Source organism: Myxocyprinus asiaticus, chromosome 41 (assembly GCF_019703515.2).
Source record: "Myxocyprinus asiaticus isolate MX2 ecotype Aquarium Trade chromosome 41, UBuf_Myxa_2, whole genome shotgun sequence".
Classification (NCBI taxonomy): domain Eukaryota; kingdom Metazoa; phylum Chordata; class Actinopteri; order Cypriniformes; family Catostomidae; genus Myxocyprinus; species Myxocyprinus asiaticus.
In genome coordinates, this window is record NC_059384.1 from 7,364,519 (window position 1) to 7,386,817 (window position 22,299).

The following is a 22,299-nucleotide window of genomic DNA, read 5'->3' on the forward strand; positions in this document are numbered from 1 at the left end:
CATGCTAGCAGTGTTTCATTTGTGAACAAATCAGTGTTGTTTTAAAATGAATCTTTTAGGTAAATGAATCACTCTTGTTGCTTCCATTGTTTCGAAGGTGAATGACTCAGCGTTTTTAAACGAGTCAGTTGAATCAAAGACCACAAAGATCAGAACGCAAAGATGCTCATTTGTTGCCACTTACTAAATAATTCCTATGGAAGTCAAGCACCACACTCTAAAAGTGGATTGTGGGATTGACAACGGTGCGTTGAAGTTTCTGCTGGATTCAGTGCTTTAATCACAAACGAACTTCAAATGATGATTGCACGCATATACATCGTGACAATATTGTGGCTGGGTAAGCAAAAGTGAGACTCCAAACGGACTTAACAAATGAAGACCACATGCATTCATTTGACAATGCTGAAGCTGGATAAAAAATACAATAAATTAACACAGTTTTTATACTTTGGGCATTTGAAAATAAAGGTTGCATCTTTCTGACTGTAATCGCACATATATATGATGGTTATACTGACCGTGAACTGAAAACAATCATGGGTTCAAAATGGCACTCTACATACTACTCATACTATTTTTGCCATAGACTGATGTAGCAGAAGCAGTAGAAGTAGTATGGGTAGTATGCCATTGTAAACAGACATTTTTACTGTAACACGCCTCAAAGCGACAGCTCTCTGGCGTGGTGAGTGGCGTTGAGCAAATTCTTTCCGTGTCAGTGGAAACGAAAGGGAAGACATGATCACTAAACAAATCGTTTTGGTGAATGGATTCAGAAGACTCACTCAAAGAGATACTCAAATTAATCAAAATCCCCAACATTATTTAGAATGCAGCAAACACAGACAAGCAGACTGATACAAATAGTGAAGTGTCGTAATGCTGTTATACTAACTATCAGCACTAACCCAGCACTAATCAATAGGTTTGATTTACCCAAAAAACCCAACAACAACAACAATACACTAATGAGCCAAAACATTATGACCACTCACATGTGAAGCGAATAACGCTGATCATCTCCTAACAGGGCCACATGTCAAGGTCTGGGTAGGTTAGATGGTAAGTGAACAATCAGTTCTCGTAGTCAACATGATGAATGCAGGAGAAATGGGCAGGAGTAAAGACCTGAGAGCCAAAATGTTATGGCCAGACAACTGGGTCAGAGTATCTCTGAAACAGCAAGGCTTGTGGGGTGCTCCCGGTCAGCAGTGGTGAGTACTACCGACAGTGGTCCAAGGAGGGACAAACCACAAACTGGCGACAAGGTGTTGGGCATCCAAGGCTCATCGATTGTCTGAACCGACTGAAGGTCTACTGTGGCACAAGTCACCAAATGTTTTAATGATGGTTACGGGAGGAATGTGTCACAACACACATTGCATCGCACCCTGCTGCATGTGGGGTTGTGTAGCCGCAGACTGGTCAGAGCGCCCATGATAACCCCTGTCCACCATCGATAGTGCCTACAAAGGGCACTAAAATGCACAGGGAGTGTGAGGCTCTGGGCAATGTTCTGCTGGGAAACCCTGGGTCTGGCCATTTATGTGGATGTCAGTTTGACACGTGCCTACCTAAACATCATTGCAGACCAGGTACACCCCTTCATGGCAATGGTATTCCTTGATGGCAGTGGCCTCTTTCACCAGAATAATGCGCCCTGCCACACTGCACACATTGTTCAGGAATGGTTTGAGGAACATGATGAAGAGTTCAAGGTGTTGCCTTGACCTCCAAATTCCCCAGATCTCAATCCATTTTTTATTTTCAAGATGAAAATGCTATTGCTGAATAATTAAACATGCAATGTAATGAGGTCATGTGACAACAAAGTGGTATATACAAAGTGTTTTTTTTTTCCAAAACCATATTTATATTTACAATTACTATTTTTTATTTTTATAAATATAGTACACTCAAAAAAATATATTTTAAGATTTATGTATTTCAATTTCATAACAAAATACCATAAAATGGAATTTTGAAAATTATTTTTTGAGTATAGGCCGTGTATACTGCACAGTTTACAGTAAATTACCTAGTACTCCATTCCAAACTCATCCTGTCACATGCAGTAGACACGTGCGTTTCCAACTCAGGTCTGTACATCAGCCACATTCTTGTTTTTAACTGACACAGACCATGTTGACAGATCAAGCAAAAGAGAGAAAAGCCCATATTTAGTAGTGCAGACTGGCTAATTGTAGAACCATGCTAATTAGCATGGTCCAGACTGTGAGAGTCAGACCAATAGAACACACCGTTTTTCTATTCCTCCCTTTCTTCATCGGAATGTTTAGTCATTCTCCAGTGAAATCATATATTGGGATGGGACAGACAGGGCGTTCTGTTGTTTATTAAAGCATACTGGTTTGTCTTGCCATGTTACCTTTATGATGAATCAAAGGCATTAGCTGTGAGTGTGACTAAACTTTTCTCAGAAAAGGCTCTTTATAGAATAAGGAGGATCCAAATGAATGTTCCAGATAATTTGCTTAAGAACATATTATTACGTCTAAGTTTCAGCATTTGGGTTTAATAAGAACCAAACACTTGAGGTTTGTTTGCCTGTTGGAACTAAAACACAACTGGTGAGGTTTAATCAGCAGTGATTTAATTATAGCCCTCTGTCAGTGGCTGTCCTGTCTAAAACAGGGGAAGGAAATGTTTACTTACACACTATCATCTGATGGCTGACAATGCACTTCCTGTTTTAGATGCCTCCCTGTTTGCTTTTGACCGGCAAATTCACCCCAGTGAGTAGTGTACAGTTTTAAGGATTCATAAACATTTCTAAAGGTGAAGTATGCATGTTTTGTGTGTGCATTGCCCCTTAAATATTGATTAATTTAGTAATAAATCTTTTAAAAACCATCATGGAAATAACTGTTCTGAAATAACAACAGTTATTATAAACTGTAATACTGTCTCCTGGTGGCATCCCAACATTATGCTTTAGAGACAATACAGCATTTCACTGCATTCACACTTATGTTCAGTTGCTAATAAGGATGTCACTGCAATGAAATAATCTTTGTAGTTACCATTAGTCAGAGGTTATACATATATATTGAATGTAATATTCTTTTTATCAAATGTGACCCAGTAAACCAGAAGATACCATTCCCTTGGGGTAGCTAAGGTGGCTTGTTCAACAGTGCAATGGTGATAAAGTGAAGCAGTTGTCTTATTAATGCTCCAGTTTCTGAAAAACATGCAACTACACCCAAAAGCTTTACATTACAACACATTACAAGCAGAAAAAGAGTGACAGAGCTGCGCAGAATGCATGCAATATAAATAGAATGCAGGATAATGGCAACCTGCTGACAGTATCAAATTTAGATTCACTGAAATGATCTGAACTAGGCCGAACAAAATGATCTCTTCAGTGCTTTTACACAAATATCACAAAAATAAAGCAAAACTGTCTGGCTTCAAATCATGAATACTTCTGGACCACACAATGACAACTAACACAAATAATCTACATTGCAAATAAATTAAGTTTTTTACTGTTTGATTTAAACTATACTTTGGCAGGGCCCTACAATACAATAATTGATTAATTATCTATTAATGTAGATATATAAGAACATCATGCCCATGTAGGCCTATGGGTTGTTGACATGACAGTTCGATCAGTGTCCTGCAATGTGCATGCCATCTTCATCTAAAACATTTGGACAACATTTTTGTAATTCTTGCATAATTACTATACATTTGGTGTTTTTACTTCATATTAAAGGAAAATTCCAGGTTCAAAACAAGTTAAGCTTAATCGACAGCATTTGTGGCATAATATTATTACCAAAAAAATTCTTGCCCCTCCTTTTCTTAAAAAAAATAAAATAATAAAAAAATACAAAAGAATTCTTTGTTCTAGTGAGGCATTTACAATGGAAGTTAATGGGGCCAATCTGTAAACGTAAAAATACTGTTAATACAGCCACAAGACATAAACAATATGTGTGTTAACATGATTTTAGTGTGATCAAATTGCTCACTAATCTTTTCTGTGGAAAGTTAAAGCCAATTTTACAACTGTGTTGCCATGTCAATGTAATGTCAACAAACACTAAACCCTAAAATGACTGTAAAGAATTACAATTTAAACAACTTTACAGCTCAAATAATACATTGGTTTTAACAGTAGAATTAATGTAAGTGCTTTTATATAATTATAAGCTTCACATTTCTGCATTTAAACCCTCAGAAAATTGGCCCCATTCACTTCCTTTGTAAGTGCCTCACTGTAACTCGATTTTTGCTTTTTTTTTTTAAAGGAAAAAAAATAAGCAATTTATTTTTATTATTATTATTTTATTATTATTATTATTATTATTATTATTCTTTTTATGGTAATCAACATTATGCCACAAATGCTTAAATTGTATTGAACCTGGAATATTCCTTTAATTAAGAGGTTACGTGGAATAGTACATTTGAAAATGCATTTGTCATAAGTGAGCTGTATTGCCATTAAAAATTGTGGAAAAAATTAATTTGGTGACCAGTTACGACATTTAACACTATACACTTCCCTTTATACATTAAAGCCTTTAAATTTTAACCTAGGTGCAAACATATGAAGCAAATATTTTTAGACACCTGCTTATTTGTACATTTTGAAAATTTAACAGGCATGTACTGACATCTCCTGGACAAATTAAGAATACCTTTATCTATTCAATAAAAAATAGTTAATCATATTTATATTGACATAAAATACACATATATGTAAATAAATAAATAAATAAATAAATGTAAAAGGTTAAAAATGATGTTGGCTTCAATAACGAATAAACGATTAAAAGAACAGTAAAAAAAAAAAAAAAAACATTATGATAAAGGGCGGAGTTTTACTGTCTCTGACCAATCCAAGACTACCAATGCACTTTTCTTCAGTAAACGTAGGCTGACTCCTCCCACTGGCGCCATGAGTGAGAGTGTTTCATCAAACTTGAGTAATCAATCGCTTTTTTGGCGTTCGTATTTTTTTACTTCTGGATTCAGCTCGTCGTAAAATGCAAGCACTGAGGTATGAATATTATAGTATATGATAGAGGTTAAAATAGGTGTTGATTGATAGATGTTAGAATAGATGCGAAATGTTGCTCAATACTTGTTACATTATGCGGAGGAAGTAAAGCAAGGGGCTTTTCATTCACATAATGAAAATATTTAAAATGTTACGGCATGAATAGGCTCGACTCCACGACAGACATGACTGGGCAAAATTATGAATTATGTTTTAATACTGTTCCATTGACGCGCACGTGACCGACCGACCGACCGACGCCCATAGGGATCAAGTTGAGTAACATATGATTGTCGTACTAAGTGCACGTTTTTCTTTTCCCCCTTAGAAATCGTTTCCGTTCGTGGTCATCAAATGCCAGACTTGATGGCAAAACGGTTTTAATTACTGGTGCCAATACTGGAATTGGCAAAGAGACTGCCATTGACCTGGCAAAGAGAGGTTAACCACATTCACTTATTATCTGTTTACTGTGCTGCACTTTACAGATTATACTACATTAATTTATTTCAATGTGTGTCCTTATATCTTTTTCTTTACTTTTTTTATTTGTATTAATCATTTAGTAAATTAAACTTTTTATTTATTTTTCTCTCCTTGTTCATTTTTCTTAAAGGGATAGTTTACCCAAAATTGAAAATTCTCTCATCATTTACTCACCCTCTTGCCATCCCAGATGTGTATGACTTTTTTGTTCTGCTGAACACAAGCGAGGAATTTCAGAAAAAATATCTCAGCTCTGTATGTCCATATAATGCAAGTGAATGGTGGCTGAAACTTTGAAGATCCAAAAAACTTATAAAGGCAGTGTAAAATTAATCCATATGACTCCAGTGGTTAAATCCATATCTTTAGAAGCGATATGATGGGTGTTGTTGAGAAACAGATCCATATTTAAGTCCTTTTTTTTACTATAAATTCTCCTTCTTGCCCAGTAGATGCACAAATAATGTGAATTGCCAAAAACAAAAGAAGAATATGGAAGTGAAAGTCGAGATTTATAGTAAAAAAGGATTTTAATATTGATCTGTTTCTCACCCCCACCTACACTATATTGCCAAAAGTATTCGCTCACCTGCCTTTAGACGCATATGAATTTAAGTGACATCCCATTCTTAATCCATAGGGTTTAATATGACGTCGGCCCACCCTTTGCAGCTATAACAGCTTCAACTCTTCTGGGAAGGCTTTCCACAAGGTTTAGGAGTGTGTTTATGGGAATTTTTGACCATTCTTCCAGAAGCGCATTTGTGAGGTCAGACACTGATGTTGGACGAGAAGGCCTGGCTCGCAGTCTTCGCTCTAATTCATCCCAAAGGTGCTCTATCGGGTTGAGGTCAGGACTCTGTGCAGGCCAGTCAAGTTCTTCCACACCAAACTCGCTCATCCATGTCTTTATGGACCTTGCTTTGTGCACTGGTGCGCAGTCATGTTGGAACAGGAAGGGGCCATCCTCAAACTGTTCCCACAAAGTTGGGAGCATGGAATTGTCAAATCTCTTGGTATGCTGAAGCATTCAGAGTTCCTTTCACTGGAACTAAGGGGCCAAGCCCAGCTCCTGAAAAACAACCCCACACCATAATCCCCCCTCCACCAAACTTCACAGTTGGCACAATGCAGTCAGACAAGTACCGTTCTCCTGGCAACCGCCAAACCCAGACTCGTCCATCAGATTGCCAGGTGGAGAAGCGTGATTCGTCACTCCAGAGAACGAGTCTCCACTGCTCTAGAGTCCAGTGGCGGCATGCTTTACACCACTGCATCCGACGCTTTGCATTGCACTTGGTGATGTATGGCTTGGATGCAGCTGCTCGGCCATGGAAACCCATTCCATGAAGCTCTCTACGCACTGTTCTTGAGCTAATCTGAAGGCCACATGAACTTTGGAGGTCTGTAGCGATTGACTCTGCAGAAAGTTGGCGACCTCTGCGCACTATGCGCCTCAGCATCCGCTGACCCCGCTCTGTCATTTTACGTGGCCTACCACTTCGTGGCTGAGTTGCTGTCATTCCCAATCGCTTCCACTTTGTTATAATACCACTGACAGTTGACTGTGGAATATTTAGTAGCGAGGAAATTTCACGACTGGACTTGTTGCACAGGTGGCATCCTATCACAGTACCACGCTGGAATTCACTGAGCTCCTGAGAGCGGCCCATTCTTTCACAAATGTTTGTAGAAGCAGTCTGCATGCCTAGGTGCTTCATTTTATACACCTGTGGCCATGGAAGTGATTGGAACACCTGAATTCAATTATTTGGATGGGTGAGCGAATACTTTTGGCAATATAGTGTATCATATAATTTCTGATATTATGAATTTGACCACTGGAGTCATGTGGATTACTTTTATGCTGCCTTGATATGCTTTTTGGACCTTCAAAGTTCTGGCCACCATTCACTTGCATTAAATGGACCAACAGAGCTGAGATACTCTTCTAAAAATCTTCGCTTGTGTTCTGCAGAAGAAAGAAAGTCAAACACATCTGGGATGGCATGAGGGTGAGAAATGAGAGAATTTTCATGTTTGGGTAAACTATCCCTTTAAGTGCATTTAAACTTGATTTTAATGTCTTAATTTCTTTTTTATTTGTTATTTCCATGCAAAGCACTTTGAATTACCATTGTGTATGATATGTGCAACTTGCCAAGCCAATCAGTTGTGACAAAGGGACATTTTGTTTGTCTTACCCTATCTCTGCTGTAGGAGCTCGGATCATTATGGCATGCAGAGATATGGAGAAAGCTGAAGCGTCCCTGAAGGAAGTTATTGAAGCTTCAGGAAACCAGAATGTTGTTACCAGCAGACTTGACCTGTCGGATTCCAAATCGATTAGAGAGTTTGCAGAGAAAGTCAATACTGGTGAGATCACATCTAGATACATTTTAACCCTGTATAAATAGTTTGCTCACACAGCATTACTCTGGCATGGTTTTCCTTTCAGAGGAGAAGCAAGTCAACATCTTGATCAATAATGCAGGCGTGATGGTTTGTCCTTATGGAAAGACTGCAGATGGTTTTGAAATGCAAATCGGGGTGAACCACATGGGTAAGTTTGTGTGATCTGTGTAAAGAAATCAACATTTTTGGACTGTTACTGCAGAAATGAAGAGAATCAATCAGAACTGTGTATATTCCATCCTGTAGGTCACTTCCTGTTGACATACTTGTTATTGGATTTGATAAAAAGATCAACACCAGCCAGGATCGTCAGTGTCTCATCTATGGCTCACCAGTGGGGGACCATCAACCTGGAAGACATTAACAGTGAGAAGAGTTATGATAAAAAGAAAGCCTACAGCCAGAGCAAGCTGGCAAACATTCTCTTCACTCGCTCATTGGCCAAAAGACTAGAAGGTTTGCCTTAACATCTCTAAAATTATTAAATGTAAATAAGATGCAAAAATGTACTATCCTAATTTATTTTAATTGTATATGTATTGGTCTTGGATCAGTTTTAGAAATTAACTATTTGATTTTCAGGGGCATTTTTACCACTATGAGGGCATATCTTGTTCTAACATATAATGCACACCATATCATTAATTTATGGAAAACTCTTCAACTAAACCAGTTCATTTAAACTATAATATTTCAATCCATAACGAGATAGGCCTAGAAGAAATTATTATTATTTATTTTTTTAAACACATGTTAGATATTAGGTAAAAAAGAGGAATTCACTTTGAGGCCTTTTTGTATTTATTTTTTTGCCCCCACATTTGAAATATTTAGTGGTTATTTTGTCACTTTAAGTTGCATTTTTGCTCAGAGACCTGTTTAATTTCTGACACTGTCCTAGTAATTCCTACTATAAAAATGTTGTTCAGTTCATATGATCATCCTCTGGTTCTGTGTGATGTCTCAGGTACTGGAGTGACGGCATATTCTCTCCATCCTGGGGTTGTACAGACTGAACTCTGGAGGCATTTAAGTAAACCTCAACAGGCTGCCATGTGGATAATTAAGCCCTTCACAAAATCATCTGTGCAGGGAGCTCAGACCACCATCTACTGCGCTGTGGACCCTGAAATTGAGACAGAGAGTGGCAAATATTACAGGTCAGTGAATTTATATAGTAACCACAACACTCATAAATTTGAGATGCTGGAAACAAACAATGCTCATATTTTGCTCAGGTAAACCCTGGTTCAGTAAAGCAGAGTGCTTATGATGTTCTGCCTCCAATCAGTGGTTTTTAAATCAGTGTTGTATCCACCTACCCAAGATACAGTGTTTATACACTCCGCTCACTTGGTCCAATAGGTCACGTTTTAATATCTCACAATATAATATCAGCTATCATACAGCACACAAATACTGATGATAGTTTCATTAGCATTTTAGGTTTTATTTATTTTGTATAAAAAGTCATGATGTCTTATGATACAAATCGCAATAGAACACTAACTTTTTAATGGTCTGTTAGAACACTTACCACATAACTGCTGCTCTCCACACAGTGACTGTGCACCTGCAAACTGTGCTCGAGCTGCCATGGATGATGATGTGGCCCAGCGTCTCTGGGAACTCAGCTGTAAGATGCTCAACATCACATGGGAGTGAAAACTCATCTCTGTTCCGGATGAGTGAAGGATTTATTAACAGAAATAATAATGTTATGGCTGCTATTTAACACACTCTCACAAGGAGATTTAATACACAAATGTTATTAAAAATTTATCAAATACAATAAATAATATAAAATTGTTGAAAAATTGTCATTTTTCATGTTTTTATATAATACTGTTAAAATGTTAAAATCTAAATTACGTTAGTAGTAGTAAATGTCAAGTTCAGGTAGTTGGAAATGTACTGTTTATGTAAATAATTCTTTGTTTTTGGAAACATTTGTATTTTTGTATCCTGGTTTTGATTTTTCAGTAAAAGTTTTGGTATGACCTAAATAGAAAATAAATGTAAAAATATCATTGCATAAGTAAAAATAAAATATTTCACACTACCATAGCTTGCAAGAACAATCAATACTTACTGCAACCTTTTGGTCATGCAACCTTCTTGCAAGCTATGGTAGTTGCAGGAATTTTGTTTTTCTTTAAACAGTTCTACGTCTTATGCACCTACCAGTATCAGAAAATATACATTTTAGACATTTTAGATTTCTTTTGCAAATAGAATAGAAGAACAGGGAGCCCTGCAATAGATGTTTTGGCCCCCACAGGGGCCCCCCCCCACTGAACATCGAGTCAGTCTGGGATTACATGAAGAGACAGAAGCAATTGAGACAGCCTAAATAAATAGATGAACTCTGGAAAAATCTCCCAAGAAGCTTGAAACATCCTTTCTGTCAACAACTGAGAAAAACTGTGGTGTGCCTAGGAGAATTGGTCCAGTTTTGAAGGCACACCAAATATTGATTTGGCTGGTTTTATATTTACTGTAGTTTGTATGACGTTAATTGATAAATGAAAACTATTTATGGCATTATTTTTGAAGAAATCCTTACAATGTAAAATTTTTTACAAGTGCCTAAAACGTTTGCACAGTACTGTATATCAAACATGTACTAATTATGCATTTAATAGGTTTTGGCCCCCAGAGAAAAAGTGCAAAAATAATAATAATAACAAAACTTTTTTTTTTTATGTAAAAAATTGTCATATCTACTCACTTTTTGACCCTGTCACCATGGCAACCTCTAATCAGCTCTGCTTTCCCCCTGACCCAGTCACTTTGATGTCCTCTAACTGCAGCTCAACCAGAACCCCTCTCAGGCTCTACTCTCCTGTCACCATGACAACATCCCACTGCACAATATTATCTGGGCAATGCAGCGAAACATAACACTAGCACCAAATAAAAAAGACATCTAAAAATCACATAAAAAAAACATTGCATTGCATAGGCTCACAGTAGTCTCCCTTAACTGTCTGTCATTCATTTCTCAAAAAGTGAAATTGTAATCTGAAATTTCAATGAGATAATTTCAACCAAAAAAATTATCATTCTTTTTTTTTTTTTTTTTTTTTTTTATGTTTCAAATAGGCAACTCTTTCATACAGTGTCCAGTATTAAAAATAAGAGCGGCATCATCTGTCATAAAACAGTTGTGTAGTAATAATTTGAAGCCCTCATTATCCTATACTGGCAAATCACAACCACTATGAGAACTGAGGCCACTTTTGTTGGGGCAATTAAGCACTGAAGTAATTGAATGGCATGAATGGAGCTCTGTTCATTAATGAACTTGCATGTTATGCTCTCCTCACATCACTCTGTCCTGATGGAGATAAAAGAGCAGAAACCACGCCGTAAGTCCTGTTTCCAATATTGATCTCTAGCATTAAATATTTTAGCTATATTTACCATATTATTAATTGACATTGCTATTCATTCACCACTTGTTTGAAATGCACTAGAGCATGTGGGTCCAAAGGTAAATCTGACTTTGACTTACAAGTCATAAACTAAACTTTATGTATAAACTTGTTTAAAATTGCATAAACTGCATGTAGCCTACTATTTCTTAATCAAGAAATGAAACTTTATTAAATTATTGATCAGATGGGATTTGGTCACTCACTTTTCTGCTATAACTTTCATCAGTAACATTAACAAACATTATGGTAGCTAAGTTATAATATTAAAATGTTAAAGAGAGAGCGCTAAACAGATAATTAGCCTAGTTAATGTACATTCATATAGTTAAACATGCCATGAAACGTATTCATATTTTATAGAACATTATCAATTGAAGTATTCTGCAATGTTTGTTATATATATATATACAGGTGCATCTCAATAAATTAGAATGTCGTGGAAAAGTTCATTTATTTCAGTAATTCAACTCAAATTGTGAAACTCGTGTATTAAATAAATCCAATGCACACAGACTGAAGTAGTTTAAGTCTTTGGTTCTTTTAATTGTGATGATTTGGCTCACATTTAACAAAAACCCACCAATTCACTATCTCAAAAAATTAGAATATGGTGACATGCCAATCAGCTAATCAACTCAAAACACCTGCAAAGGTTTCCTGAGCCTTCAAAATGGTCTCTCAGTTTGGTTCACTAGGCTACACAATCATGGGGAAGACTGCTGATCTGACAGTTGTCTAGAAGACAATCATTGACACCCTTCACAAGGAGGGTAAGCCACAAACATTCATTGCCAAAGAAGCTGGCTGTTCACAGAGTGCTGTATCCAAGCATGTTAACAGAAAGTTGAGTGGAAGGAAAAAGTGTGGAAGAAAAAGATGCACAACCAACCGAGAGAACCGCAGCCTTATGATTGTCAAGCAAAATCGATTCAAGAATTTGGTTGAACTTCACAAGGAATGGACTGAGGCTGGGGTCAAGGCATCAAGAGCCACCACACACAGACATGTCAAGGAATTTGGCTACAGTTGTTGTATTCCTCTTGTTAAGCCACTCCTGAACCACAGACAACGTCAGAGGCGTCTTACCTGGGCTAAGGAGAAGAAGAACTGGACTGTTGCCCAGTGGTCCAAAGTCCTCTTTTCAGATGAGAGCAAGTTTTGTATTTCATTTGGAAACCAAGGTCCTAGAGTCTGGAGGAAGGGTGGAGAAGCTCATAGCCCAAGTTGCTTGAAGTCCAGTGTTAAGTTTCCACAGTCTGTGATGATTTGGGGTGCAATGTCATCTGCTGGTGTTGGTCCACTGTGTTTTTTGAAAACCAAAGTCACTGCACCCGTTTACCAAGAAATTTTGGAGCACTTCATGCTTCCTTCTGCTGACCAGCTTTTTAAAGATGCTGATTTCATTTTCCAGCAGGATTTGGCACCTGCCCACACTGCCAAAAGCACCAAAAGTTGGTTAAATGACCATGGTGTTGGTGTGCTTGACTGGCCAGCAAACTCACCAGACCTGAACCCCATAGAGACTCTATGGGGTATTGTCAAGAGGAAAATGAGAAACAAGAGACCAAAAAATGCAGATGAGCTGAAGGCCACTGTCAAAGAAACCTGGGCTTCCATACCACCTCAGCAGTGCCACAAACTGACCACCTCCATGCCACGCCGAATTGAGGCAGTAATTAAAGCAAAAGGAGCCCCTACTAAGTATTGAGTACATATACAGTAAATGAACATACTTTCCAGAAGGCCAACAATTCACTAAAAATGTTTTTTTTATTGGTCTTATGATGTATTCCAATTTTTTGAGAGAGTGAATTGGTGGGTTTTTGTTAAATGTGAGCCAAAATCATCACAATTAAAAGAACCAAAGACTTAAACTACTTCAGTCTGTGTGCACTGAATTTATTTAATACACGAGTTTCACAATTTGAGTTGAATTACTGAAATAAATGAACTTTTCCACGACATTCTAATTTATTGAGATGCACCTGTGTATATATATATATATATACACTACCTGTCAGAAGTTTTGAAACACTTGACTGAAATGTTTCTCATGATCTTAAAAATCTTTTGATCTGAAGGCGTATGCTTAAATGTTTGAAATTAGTTTTGTAGACAAAAATATAATTGTGCCACCATATTAATTTATTTCATTATAAAACTAAAATGTAATAAAAAAAAAGTTTTTGAAATTGATGACTTGGACCAATTAATAAAGAAAAGCAGCCACTAAGTGCCCAACATAGATGGGAACTCCTTCAATACTGTTTAAAAAGCATCCCAGGGTGATACCTCAAGAAGTTGGTTGTGAAAATGTCAAGAGTACATGTCTGCAAATTCTAGGCAAAGGGTGACTACTTTGAAGATGCTAAAATATAACACAGTTTTGTTTAGTCACAACATAATTCCAATAAGTTCCATTTATGTTATTCCATAGTTTTGATGACTTTACTATTATTCTAAAATGTGAAGAAGAAATTATAATAAAGAATGAGTAAATGTTTCAAAACCTTTGACCGGTAGTGTATATGTATGCATCCAGACAGTACTGGGAGGGTTACTTTTGAAATGTATTCCACTACAGATTACAGAATACATGCTGTAAAATGTAATTTGTAACGTATTCCGTTAGATTACTCAAGGTCAGTAACGTATTCTAAATACTTTGGATTACTTCTTCAGCACTGGTAGATTTTTTTCACTTGTTTTGACTATAAAAACTCTGCCAGTACAGTAAGACAAAATACACATGTTAAAAATATATTCTCTGAAAAACCGAAATATCTTATGCAGTGTTGTTTCTAAACCAGGATAAATCAAATTCATCTTGTTTTAAGGATTTTTAGATATTTTTACAGGAAAACAATACAAACATTATCATAAAGAATAATTTTTTTCCCCTAATATCAAAGATCTTACTAGAAAAAAACAATTTATGATCCAACATGAATTTTCTTGATAAAAACATATGATCGTGCCTGGTAACGTGCACGTAAAATGGTTAGAAATAGCATTTTAGCTTAGCGTAAAGCTGACAATTTACACAAGGTTTATTTCTATTTCTTCTGCTCCAAACTTACTTCAAACTTACTTCTCTGTCTGCTCGTATGAATGTAACACATCATAAGAAAGTGTTTCACCGCTGTTCAAATGCACTTTGGATCGCATCGTTTAAATGTTTTCCATCTAAAAGGAATAAATATTAAATTAAACATATGACAATAAAATGCAAAGTAATCTCTTCAGTAATCAAAATACATTTTGAATGTGACTGTATTCTAATTACCAATGATTTAAATTGTAACTGTAGTGGAATACAGTTACTTATATTTTGTATTTTAAATAAGTAATCCCGTTACATGTATTTCGTTACTCCCCAACTTTTCCATGATCTGGGAATCCTGTGTAGGCCTATTTATATTTTATTGTACATGACCAATTCTGTACCCTAATGTTTGTATTCAATGATCATTTGTTATTTTAATTATTTATAGGCTATTTATTAGTTATTATAGCTACAATATACCTATTATATTAGGTTTTACCAAGGTGATTGAAACTACTCAGCATAAATAAAGTCTAAATAAATATCATTTTTGCCTCTTTTGCCGCATGTGTCCGTGAGTGGTCGCTCTCGGCTTCTTATCTGCAGATTTACACGCAAAAATGCGTCAGGATATTAAAGTAGCCCGTGTGCGTTATGAATCCCAAGCTCAGTCAAAATCGACTTTTAATTACTAAGTTTAGTAGTTTAGATAGATGGATAGAACTTGAATTGCTTCAAACATCATCAGGATATAGAGGAACTAGGCTCTGCATCCCCTTTAATTAGTTTAGAACAGAAACTTTCTGAAACTTTTTCTTCTTTTAATCTCTCAAAATGCCGGTGAACATGGCTGGATGCACCACAGACTGCGTGGAGAGGCCGATCTCCATCTGCTTCCAGAAGTTCGGCCGGTTTGTGGGAACTTATCCGTGGTGGTTCTTCGTTTCTCCTCTATTCATCTCAGCGGTGCTGGGGAGTGGATTTTATTTCTTAGAAGACCGCGAGGCCAATGACATTGAGGATCAGTTCACACCTGTGAACGGTCCTGCCAAACTGGAGAGGCTGTTTGTGCAGCAGAACTTCCCGCAGAACGACTCGGTGTTCTCCAACCAGAGACTCTACACGGATGGAGTTTACGCATCCTTCATCGCGGTGTCCAGATCGTCCAACATCCTCACGGATGCTGCATTTCAGGAGATTGTCTCTTTAGACAGAAAAGTCAGGGAGCTGAACGCGTCCATGGGTCACGAGGTGCTCACTTTTGAGGGACTTTGCGCGAGAAGGTACAAGAAATGCATACCTAATAAGATATTGGACATTTACAAATATTATGGGAAAACACTGGAAATGACCGAGCTCACTTTTCCGTTCTTTCGTTTTGGATTCTCGTACATTTTCCTGGGCTATTCTGTCGGTGGGGTGAATCTAAATTCCTCTGTTGTCCAAAGTGCCAAAGCAGTTCGCCTGTTGTATTTTCTAAAGGAGGATAATCGTTCCAGAACAGATTTGTGGCTGAATGAATACCTTAAAGTTTTCCCCTCTAATTTATCACTAAACTTTATAAAGGTAGGTGATCATTTATTTGTTCACTGCTTCAGAACTTTTATTTTTGGTTTAGCGTGTTATGGTTACATATCAAGACACTGGGACTATGCGCAAAAATAATGTAAAAAATGTTTATACACTTTTACGTCACATTTATACATATTAATTGTAAGCTTTAAAGGAATATTCTGGGTTCAATACAAGTTAAGCTCAATCGACAGCACTGGTGGCATAATGTTGATTACTAAAAACATTACATTTGACTTGTCCCTCCTATTCTTTAAAAGCAAAAAATCTGGGTTCCAGTGAGGCACTTACAATGGAAGTCAATGGGGCCAACCCGTAAACGTTAAAACACTCACTGTTTCTAAAGTATAGCCACAAGACGTAAACAATCTGCGTGTTAACATGATTTTAGTGTGATAAAATCGCTTACTAACCTTTTCTGTGAAAAGTTATATCCAATTTTACAACTTCGTTGCCATGACGATATAACATCATAAACATTAAAACCTTTAAACTACTGTTAAAGCGATGATTTAAAGCTCAAATTATACACCGTTATATACAGTTTTAACAAAAGCATTAATGTAAGTGCTTTTAGAAAATGATAAGCTTCACATTTCTGCCTTTAAATGCTCCAAAGATTGGCCCCATTGACTTCCATTGTAAGTGCCTCACTGTAACCTTGATTTTTGCTCTTTTTAAAGAAAAGGAGGAATGAGTCAAATGTAAATTTTGTAGTAATCAACATTATGCCACCAATGCTGTCGATTGAGCTTAACTTGTATTGAACCCAGAATATTACTTTAAAGCTACAATTTATATGTTTGAATGTGACATAAAAGCGTATATAAATGTTCAAATTATTTCTGCGCATAGTCCCAGTGTCTTGATACGTAACCACAACATGCTAAACCAAAAAAATTTTTTTTTTTTTTTTTTTTTGTGGTAATCAACATTATGCCACAAAAGCTGTTGATTGAGCTTAACTTGTATTGAACCCTTTAAGCGTCTAAATCTTTTTTGTGGCCACTGTATCCTTTATAGCCTTCGATGGCTGTTGGAAGTCAAAGGCTGTTGGAATAATAACTATTTAGCAATTAAATCACACCTTTATTAGTATGTTCACTTTATGTTTACATCTAACGCAGTAACTGCAGGTGAGTGGTTCATTCAGTACTGAGTCGAGTTATAATATCTTCTGTTTGCATTGAAGGTGTGTGATTTAAAAAAAGTTTGAGGGAATTGTTCTGGTGATGTCACTGTACTCATGAGGTCATGATGATTTTGCATTCTCAGGTGACCCATTCCACATCTTTATCAAGACAGGTGGAATTTGAGGCAAACACAAAGGATGTGATTCCTCTCTTCTCGATCACATATGTAATTGCCATTGCATTTTCCATTCTCTCTTGTTTGAGGTATGCTAACAGTTATTTTGTTCACATTTATTAGTTTAATCCATTGCAATTTACAGTGCATTTATTTTATTTACTTTATGTGTGTTCCCTGGGATGTTGTCCAGCTGGTTTTGCTTTTACATTAGGCATTTTTCACTGTATTAATTAAGACTTTGAGTTAGTAAATACTGTATTTTGTCTGGTTTGCAGGTTTGATTGTGTGAGGAACAAAGTGTGGGTGGCTACATTTGGGGTGTTCTCTGCTGGACTGGCTGTCCTATCCTCTTTTGGGATGATGTTGCACATTGGAGTCCCGTTTGTCATGACAGTAGCTAACTCTCCATTCTTGATATTAGGTATCAACATCACTGTACTGTTTAAATGTATAAAGGGTAGCTGGCATGACATTTCAAAAACAGCAGTGTCCTGAAGTGTGACATGCTATATTTTAAACTATTTTAATTCTCGCAAAATATTTATACATGCAGTTTATTTGACCTTGTGTTAATTGTGAGACTACATGGAATATTTGTAAGGTACAACGGGGCTAAAGGCCTCCCGGGGTAAAAAGCACTTTTGATTTTATTTTCTTCCAAAACACTAAACAGCATCAAAAACTACCACAGTACTTTCCTTAGAGGAATATTCAATACAAGTTGAGCTCAATTGACAGCATTTGTGGCATAACGTGTCCATCCTTTTCTTTAAAAAAAAAAAAATTTGAATTTACAGTTAGGCACTTACGTGAATTGGGCCAATTTTCGGAGGGTTTAAAGGCAGAAATGTGAAGCTTATCATGTGTTATTTGAGCTGTAAAGTTGTTTAAATCAGAATTTCTAGTCATTTTAGGGGTTGTTTAAATAACATTGTCATGGCAACAAAGTTGTACAATTGGCTGTAACTTTACACAGAAAAGGTTAGTAAATGATTTTATCACACTAACCCAGATTCTTGCTTTTTTAAATAAAAGGAGGGGCAAGTCAAAATTAATTTTTGAGGTAATCAATATAATGCCACAAATGCTGCCGATTGAGCTTAACTTGAATTGAACCTGGAATATTCCTTTAATACCTGTTTGTCACTTTACACTGCAAAATATTCCTGGTCTATGAGATCATTGCTTGCGAGGTCTAAAATCTGATTTTGAGGTTATTTGATCTAACATTTAACAATTTGTATAATGTTGCAAATTTATGAAGTTAATGAGAATCCCTGAAATGATCACATTTATTTTTTAGACAAAATACTTATCTATAATTTTCAGTTTTGTTCAAGGTGATTAAATTAAAGGTTTTTTAATAACTGTCCAATAAGTGAAAGCATAGTGTTTGGGGTAAAAAAAAAAATCCCCCCTTTGGCAGGGGCTAAATGCTTAAGTAGGGTAAATAGATTTGTTATGAAATATGTTTGCAGTTGGCTCACATTGACTGATCCAATTACAATGGAGATTAATTTGTTAATAGAATACTGGAGACGTTACGAAATGCGAAATGTAATTTAAATTAACAAAATAGTTAACTCTTTTCTGAAAAAGTATTGGCCTAAGTTGACAAATTTTGCCCTATAACTTTTGTCCCTATATTTGCACGATATCACTTTAAAAACTCTTGGGGACCATTTACCCCATATGTGGGGGCCTTTTATCCCAAGTGTCAAACCAGAAAAAAACAAAACATTTTCCTTATGGTATGCCTTTAGCCTCGTAGTACCCTACTTTTAAAAATGCATTTTTAGTAAACAGCAAAAAAACTAAAATGCGATTAAAATGGTGACCAGTCATAGAACATAAAATATTCACTTTCCTTTTTGTAAGGGATAATAATGAACAGTTAGTCAGTTATTATAGCAAAATAAACCCAGACAGCGCGATCAGGTCTTATATCACCCTGAAACATTTTAGTTTGGATTTAATGACTGGCTGATTGTACATTTATCCCACTTATTATAAGGCTGCTTAGCAAATAAATAAATTGATATATTGATTTAATTATTTTATTATGTGAGAAGATAAAGTGGACTGCTATGAAAGATGTGAAGCTTAGTGTAGGAAATTGGTTCCCAGGGACATTGGTCAATTGTATAGTTTAGTGATCATTATACAAAAATATTTGACTGCAGAAAGTGGCAATTGACCTATTTGAATCAAGAATTACACTATCTAATAAATACATATCTCATATTTCAACCTAAAATATCGATGTTGAAAACATGTCACCTATAGTCACTCCAAAGTGAAATATCGTTTTCTTGTGTTTTACAATAGGAATCGGAGTGGATGACATGTTCATTCTCATCTCCTGTTGGCAGCAGACGAATGTACACGATCGAGTAGAGACTCGCCTGGCGAACACATACAAAGAAGCTGCCATCTCAATAACCATCACCACGCTCACGGACGTACTTGCGTTCTACATCGGCCTCATGACGCCATTTCGCTCCGTTCGGTCCTTTTGCTTGTACACCAGCACCTCCATCCTGTTCTGCTACTTCTACAGCATCACATTTTTCGGAGCATTCCTGGTTCTCAACGGAAGGCGCGAGAACAGCAATAAGCATTGGCTGACCTGCAAGGAGGTACCAGATGAGTGCCCTGTGGGTCAGTCAAAATGGTATGAACTATGTTGCGTGGGTGGAGCATATGACCGCCACACTGGCAAAGAGGAGGTACAACCCATGAATCACTTTTTTAAAAAATACTACGGCCCTTTCCTGACAAAATCATGGACCAAGGTGTTTGTGATTCTGTTCTATTGTATCTATTTGACAATTAGCATTTATGGTTGCTTCCAGATTCAGGAAGGAATTGATCTGCGAAATTTGGCAGCGGATGATTCTTATGTGGTGAAATACTACGACAATGAGAAGGCATATTTCTCTGAATACGGCCCTAATATCATGGTCGTGATTCGACAAGAATTTCCATATTGGGATGAAAAGTACATGTCGGATCTTGAAACTTGCATTGAGGATTTCAAAAATTTGTCATTCATTGAAAAGGACATATTTACTTCTTGGATGAAATCATACAAGTACTATGGGTATCACACCAAACTGAATTTGAGCACTGAACATGTTTTTAAAGATCATTTGGGAACATTTCTCAGATTCTATTCAGATTTTAAACAGGATGTCAATTTCACCAACAACTCCATCCACGCGTCTCGGTTTTTCATACAGACTGTAAATATCTCCACAGCCCTCGATGAGATGAACATGTTGAATAAACTGAGAGACACCGCAGAAAGGTGCCCAGTGCCCTTGCTGGTGTACCACCCTGCCTTCATCTACCATGACCAGTATGCTGTAATAGTAACCAATACCATCCAGAACATTGCTGTGACAACAGCCGTAATGTTGCTTATCTCTCTCCTGCTCATCCCAAACCCTCTCTGCTCTCTTTGGGTGACATTTTCTATTGCATCTGTCATTGTGGGTGTCACTGGGTTCATGGCTTTATGGGATGTTAATTTAGACACCATCTCCATGATCATCCTTGTTGTCTGCATTGGTTTTTCTGTAGACTTCTCTGCTCATATATCCTACGCCTTTGTCTCAAATAAGAAGCCCAGTGCAAACGAAAAGGCAGTGGAAGCCCTGTTTTATTTAGGTTATCCCATTCTGCAAGGAGCTGTGTCCACTATTCTAGGGGTGGTAGTGTTGTCTGCATCGAAGAACTACATCTTTAGAACTTTCTTCAAAATCATGTTCCTGGTGATCTTCTTTGGTCTCATCCATGGCATAACTTTTATACCAGTTTTTCTGACCTTCTTTGATATATGTAGTGGAACTCCTGCTAAAATCAGTGGTAAGAATAAGGAAGGCCCAGAGGAGCAAGTCATGAAGAACAGCCATACCAATATTATTCAAGCGCAGATAAAAGATAGTGAGCTGAAAGAGAAGAAAATTTATGACAATCACACTTTTCAGCCCGACAACCACCGAACATGTTATTCTCAGCCCTGCATTTGGATGATTACTGGCAATAACCAGCACGTTCCTGAGAATCACATGTGCATGGCAAGCACTATCCCAATGTTCAGAGTGGACAGTCAAACCTATGAAGTGCACATGTATACACCCTCTGATGATGCATTGTTAAAAGTCAACTCTCACTCAGAACAGGGCTCTGAAGATCAAAATTGTGTTTTAGGAAATTGCAACCACATTCAAGATTCAAATGTTCCCACTCTTAACTGTTCTGATGTGGCCGTTTTATGAAATCTGTATCCTTAATTTTCTTTCCAGATGCATTCTCTTTGTTTGTGTACCATTTTTTGTATGTTTAAATTAGTGTAAACCTACAGTAAATCACAATATATATTACACAAACTATTGGTTTCACGTTATATACAAGTCATTTTTTGTAATATTTTTACAAAAATACACCTAGGCCACTGAAATTTACTGTAATTTAAAAAAGTGGCCATATAATAAAATCTTATATTTAGTCACTATTATTAAATGTGTGCAGGCAGCAGTAAAATGCTGTGTATGGTTATATAAATAGTACATATTCACACACAGTTTTAGAATTTAGTGACCCAAGAAGACACATAATAAGTAACATCAGCGAAACTATGAAACAAAAAATGTAAAAAGAGCAAAACTTTTTTTTTTAAAATACATTCACAAGATTCTTCATCACACATATAAGCAATGTACACATTTTGAGTAATAACAGTCTTTCAGAAAGTATTTCAATGATTGTTATTTTTGCAAGATATGTGAATATTTCTATTATGTATAAAATGTAGAATTATGTTGTTTTCTTTCATTTTTGTGAAATAATAAGCTAATTAAAAGCACATAAGTAACCATTTTGTACAAAGTGTTTTATGGATTGTTCTTGGTGTAAAGGTTTACTACAAACTTCACTAAACACAAATTAGTTTAATAGTTTCTTTTTAATAGTTTACATTT

General features: G+C 36.5%; 2 protein-coding genes across 4 annotated transcripts; both read left to right on the forward strand.

The window, feature by feature from the left end:
- Positions 1-4,919: 4,919 nt before the first annotated feature.
- rdh12l (retinol dehydrogenase 12, like) lies at positions 4,920-9,975 on the forward strand. 3 transcript variants are annotated; one of them, XM_051682397.1, is made up of 7 exons: positions 4,920-5,044; positions 5,373-5,485; positions 7,751-7,906; positions 7,989-8,093; positions 8,192-8,401; positions 8,913-9,105; positions 9,508-9,975. In XM_051682397.1, the coding sequence occupies exons 1-7, from the start codon at positions 5,031-5,033 to the stop codon at positions 9,608-9,610; spliced, it is 894 nt and encodes a 297-aa protein (XP_051538357.1). In that variant the 5' UTR covers positions 4,920-5,030; the 3' UTR covers positions 9,611-9,975. The 3 variants fall into 3 exon arrangements, with proteins under 3 accessions (XP_051538357.1, XP_051538359.1, XP_051538358.1); XM_051682399.1 differs by lacking the exon at positions 5,373-5,485 and having other exon boundaries at positions 4,946-5,044; XM_051682398.1 differs by lacking the exons at positions 4,920-5,044; positions 5,373-5,485 and adding an exon at positions 7,410-7,545.
- A 5,228-nt stretch (positions 9,976-15,203) lies between these two features.
- On the forward strand, positions 15,204-22,177 carry ptchd3a (patched domain containing 3a). The gene is made up of 4 exons (XM_051682353.1): positions 15,204-15,997; positions 17,279-17,400; positions 17,590-17,735; positions 19,643-22,177. The coding sequence occupies exons 1-4, from the start codon at positions 15,266-15,268 to the stop codon at positions 21,595-21,597; spliced, it is 2,955 nt and encodes a 984-aa protein (XP_051538313.1). The 5' UTR covers positions 15,204-15,265; the 3' UTR covers positions 21,598-22,177.
- Positions 22,178-22,299: the final 122 nt, after the last annotated feature.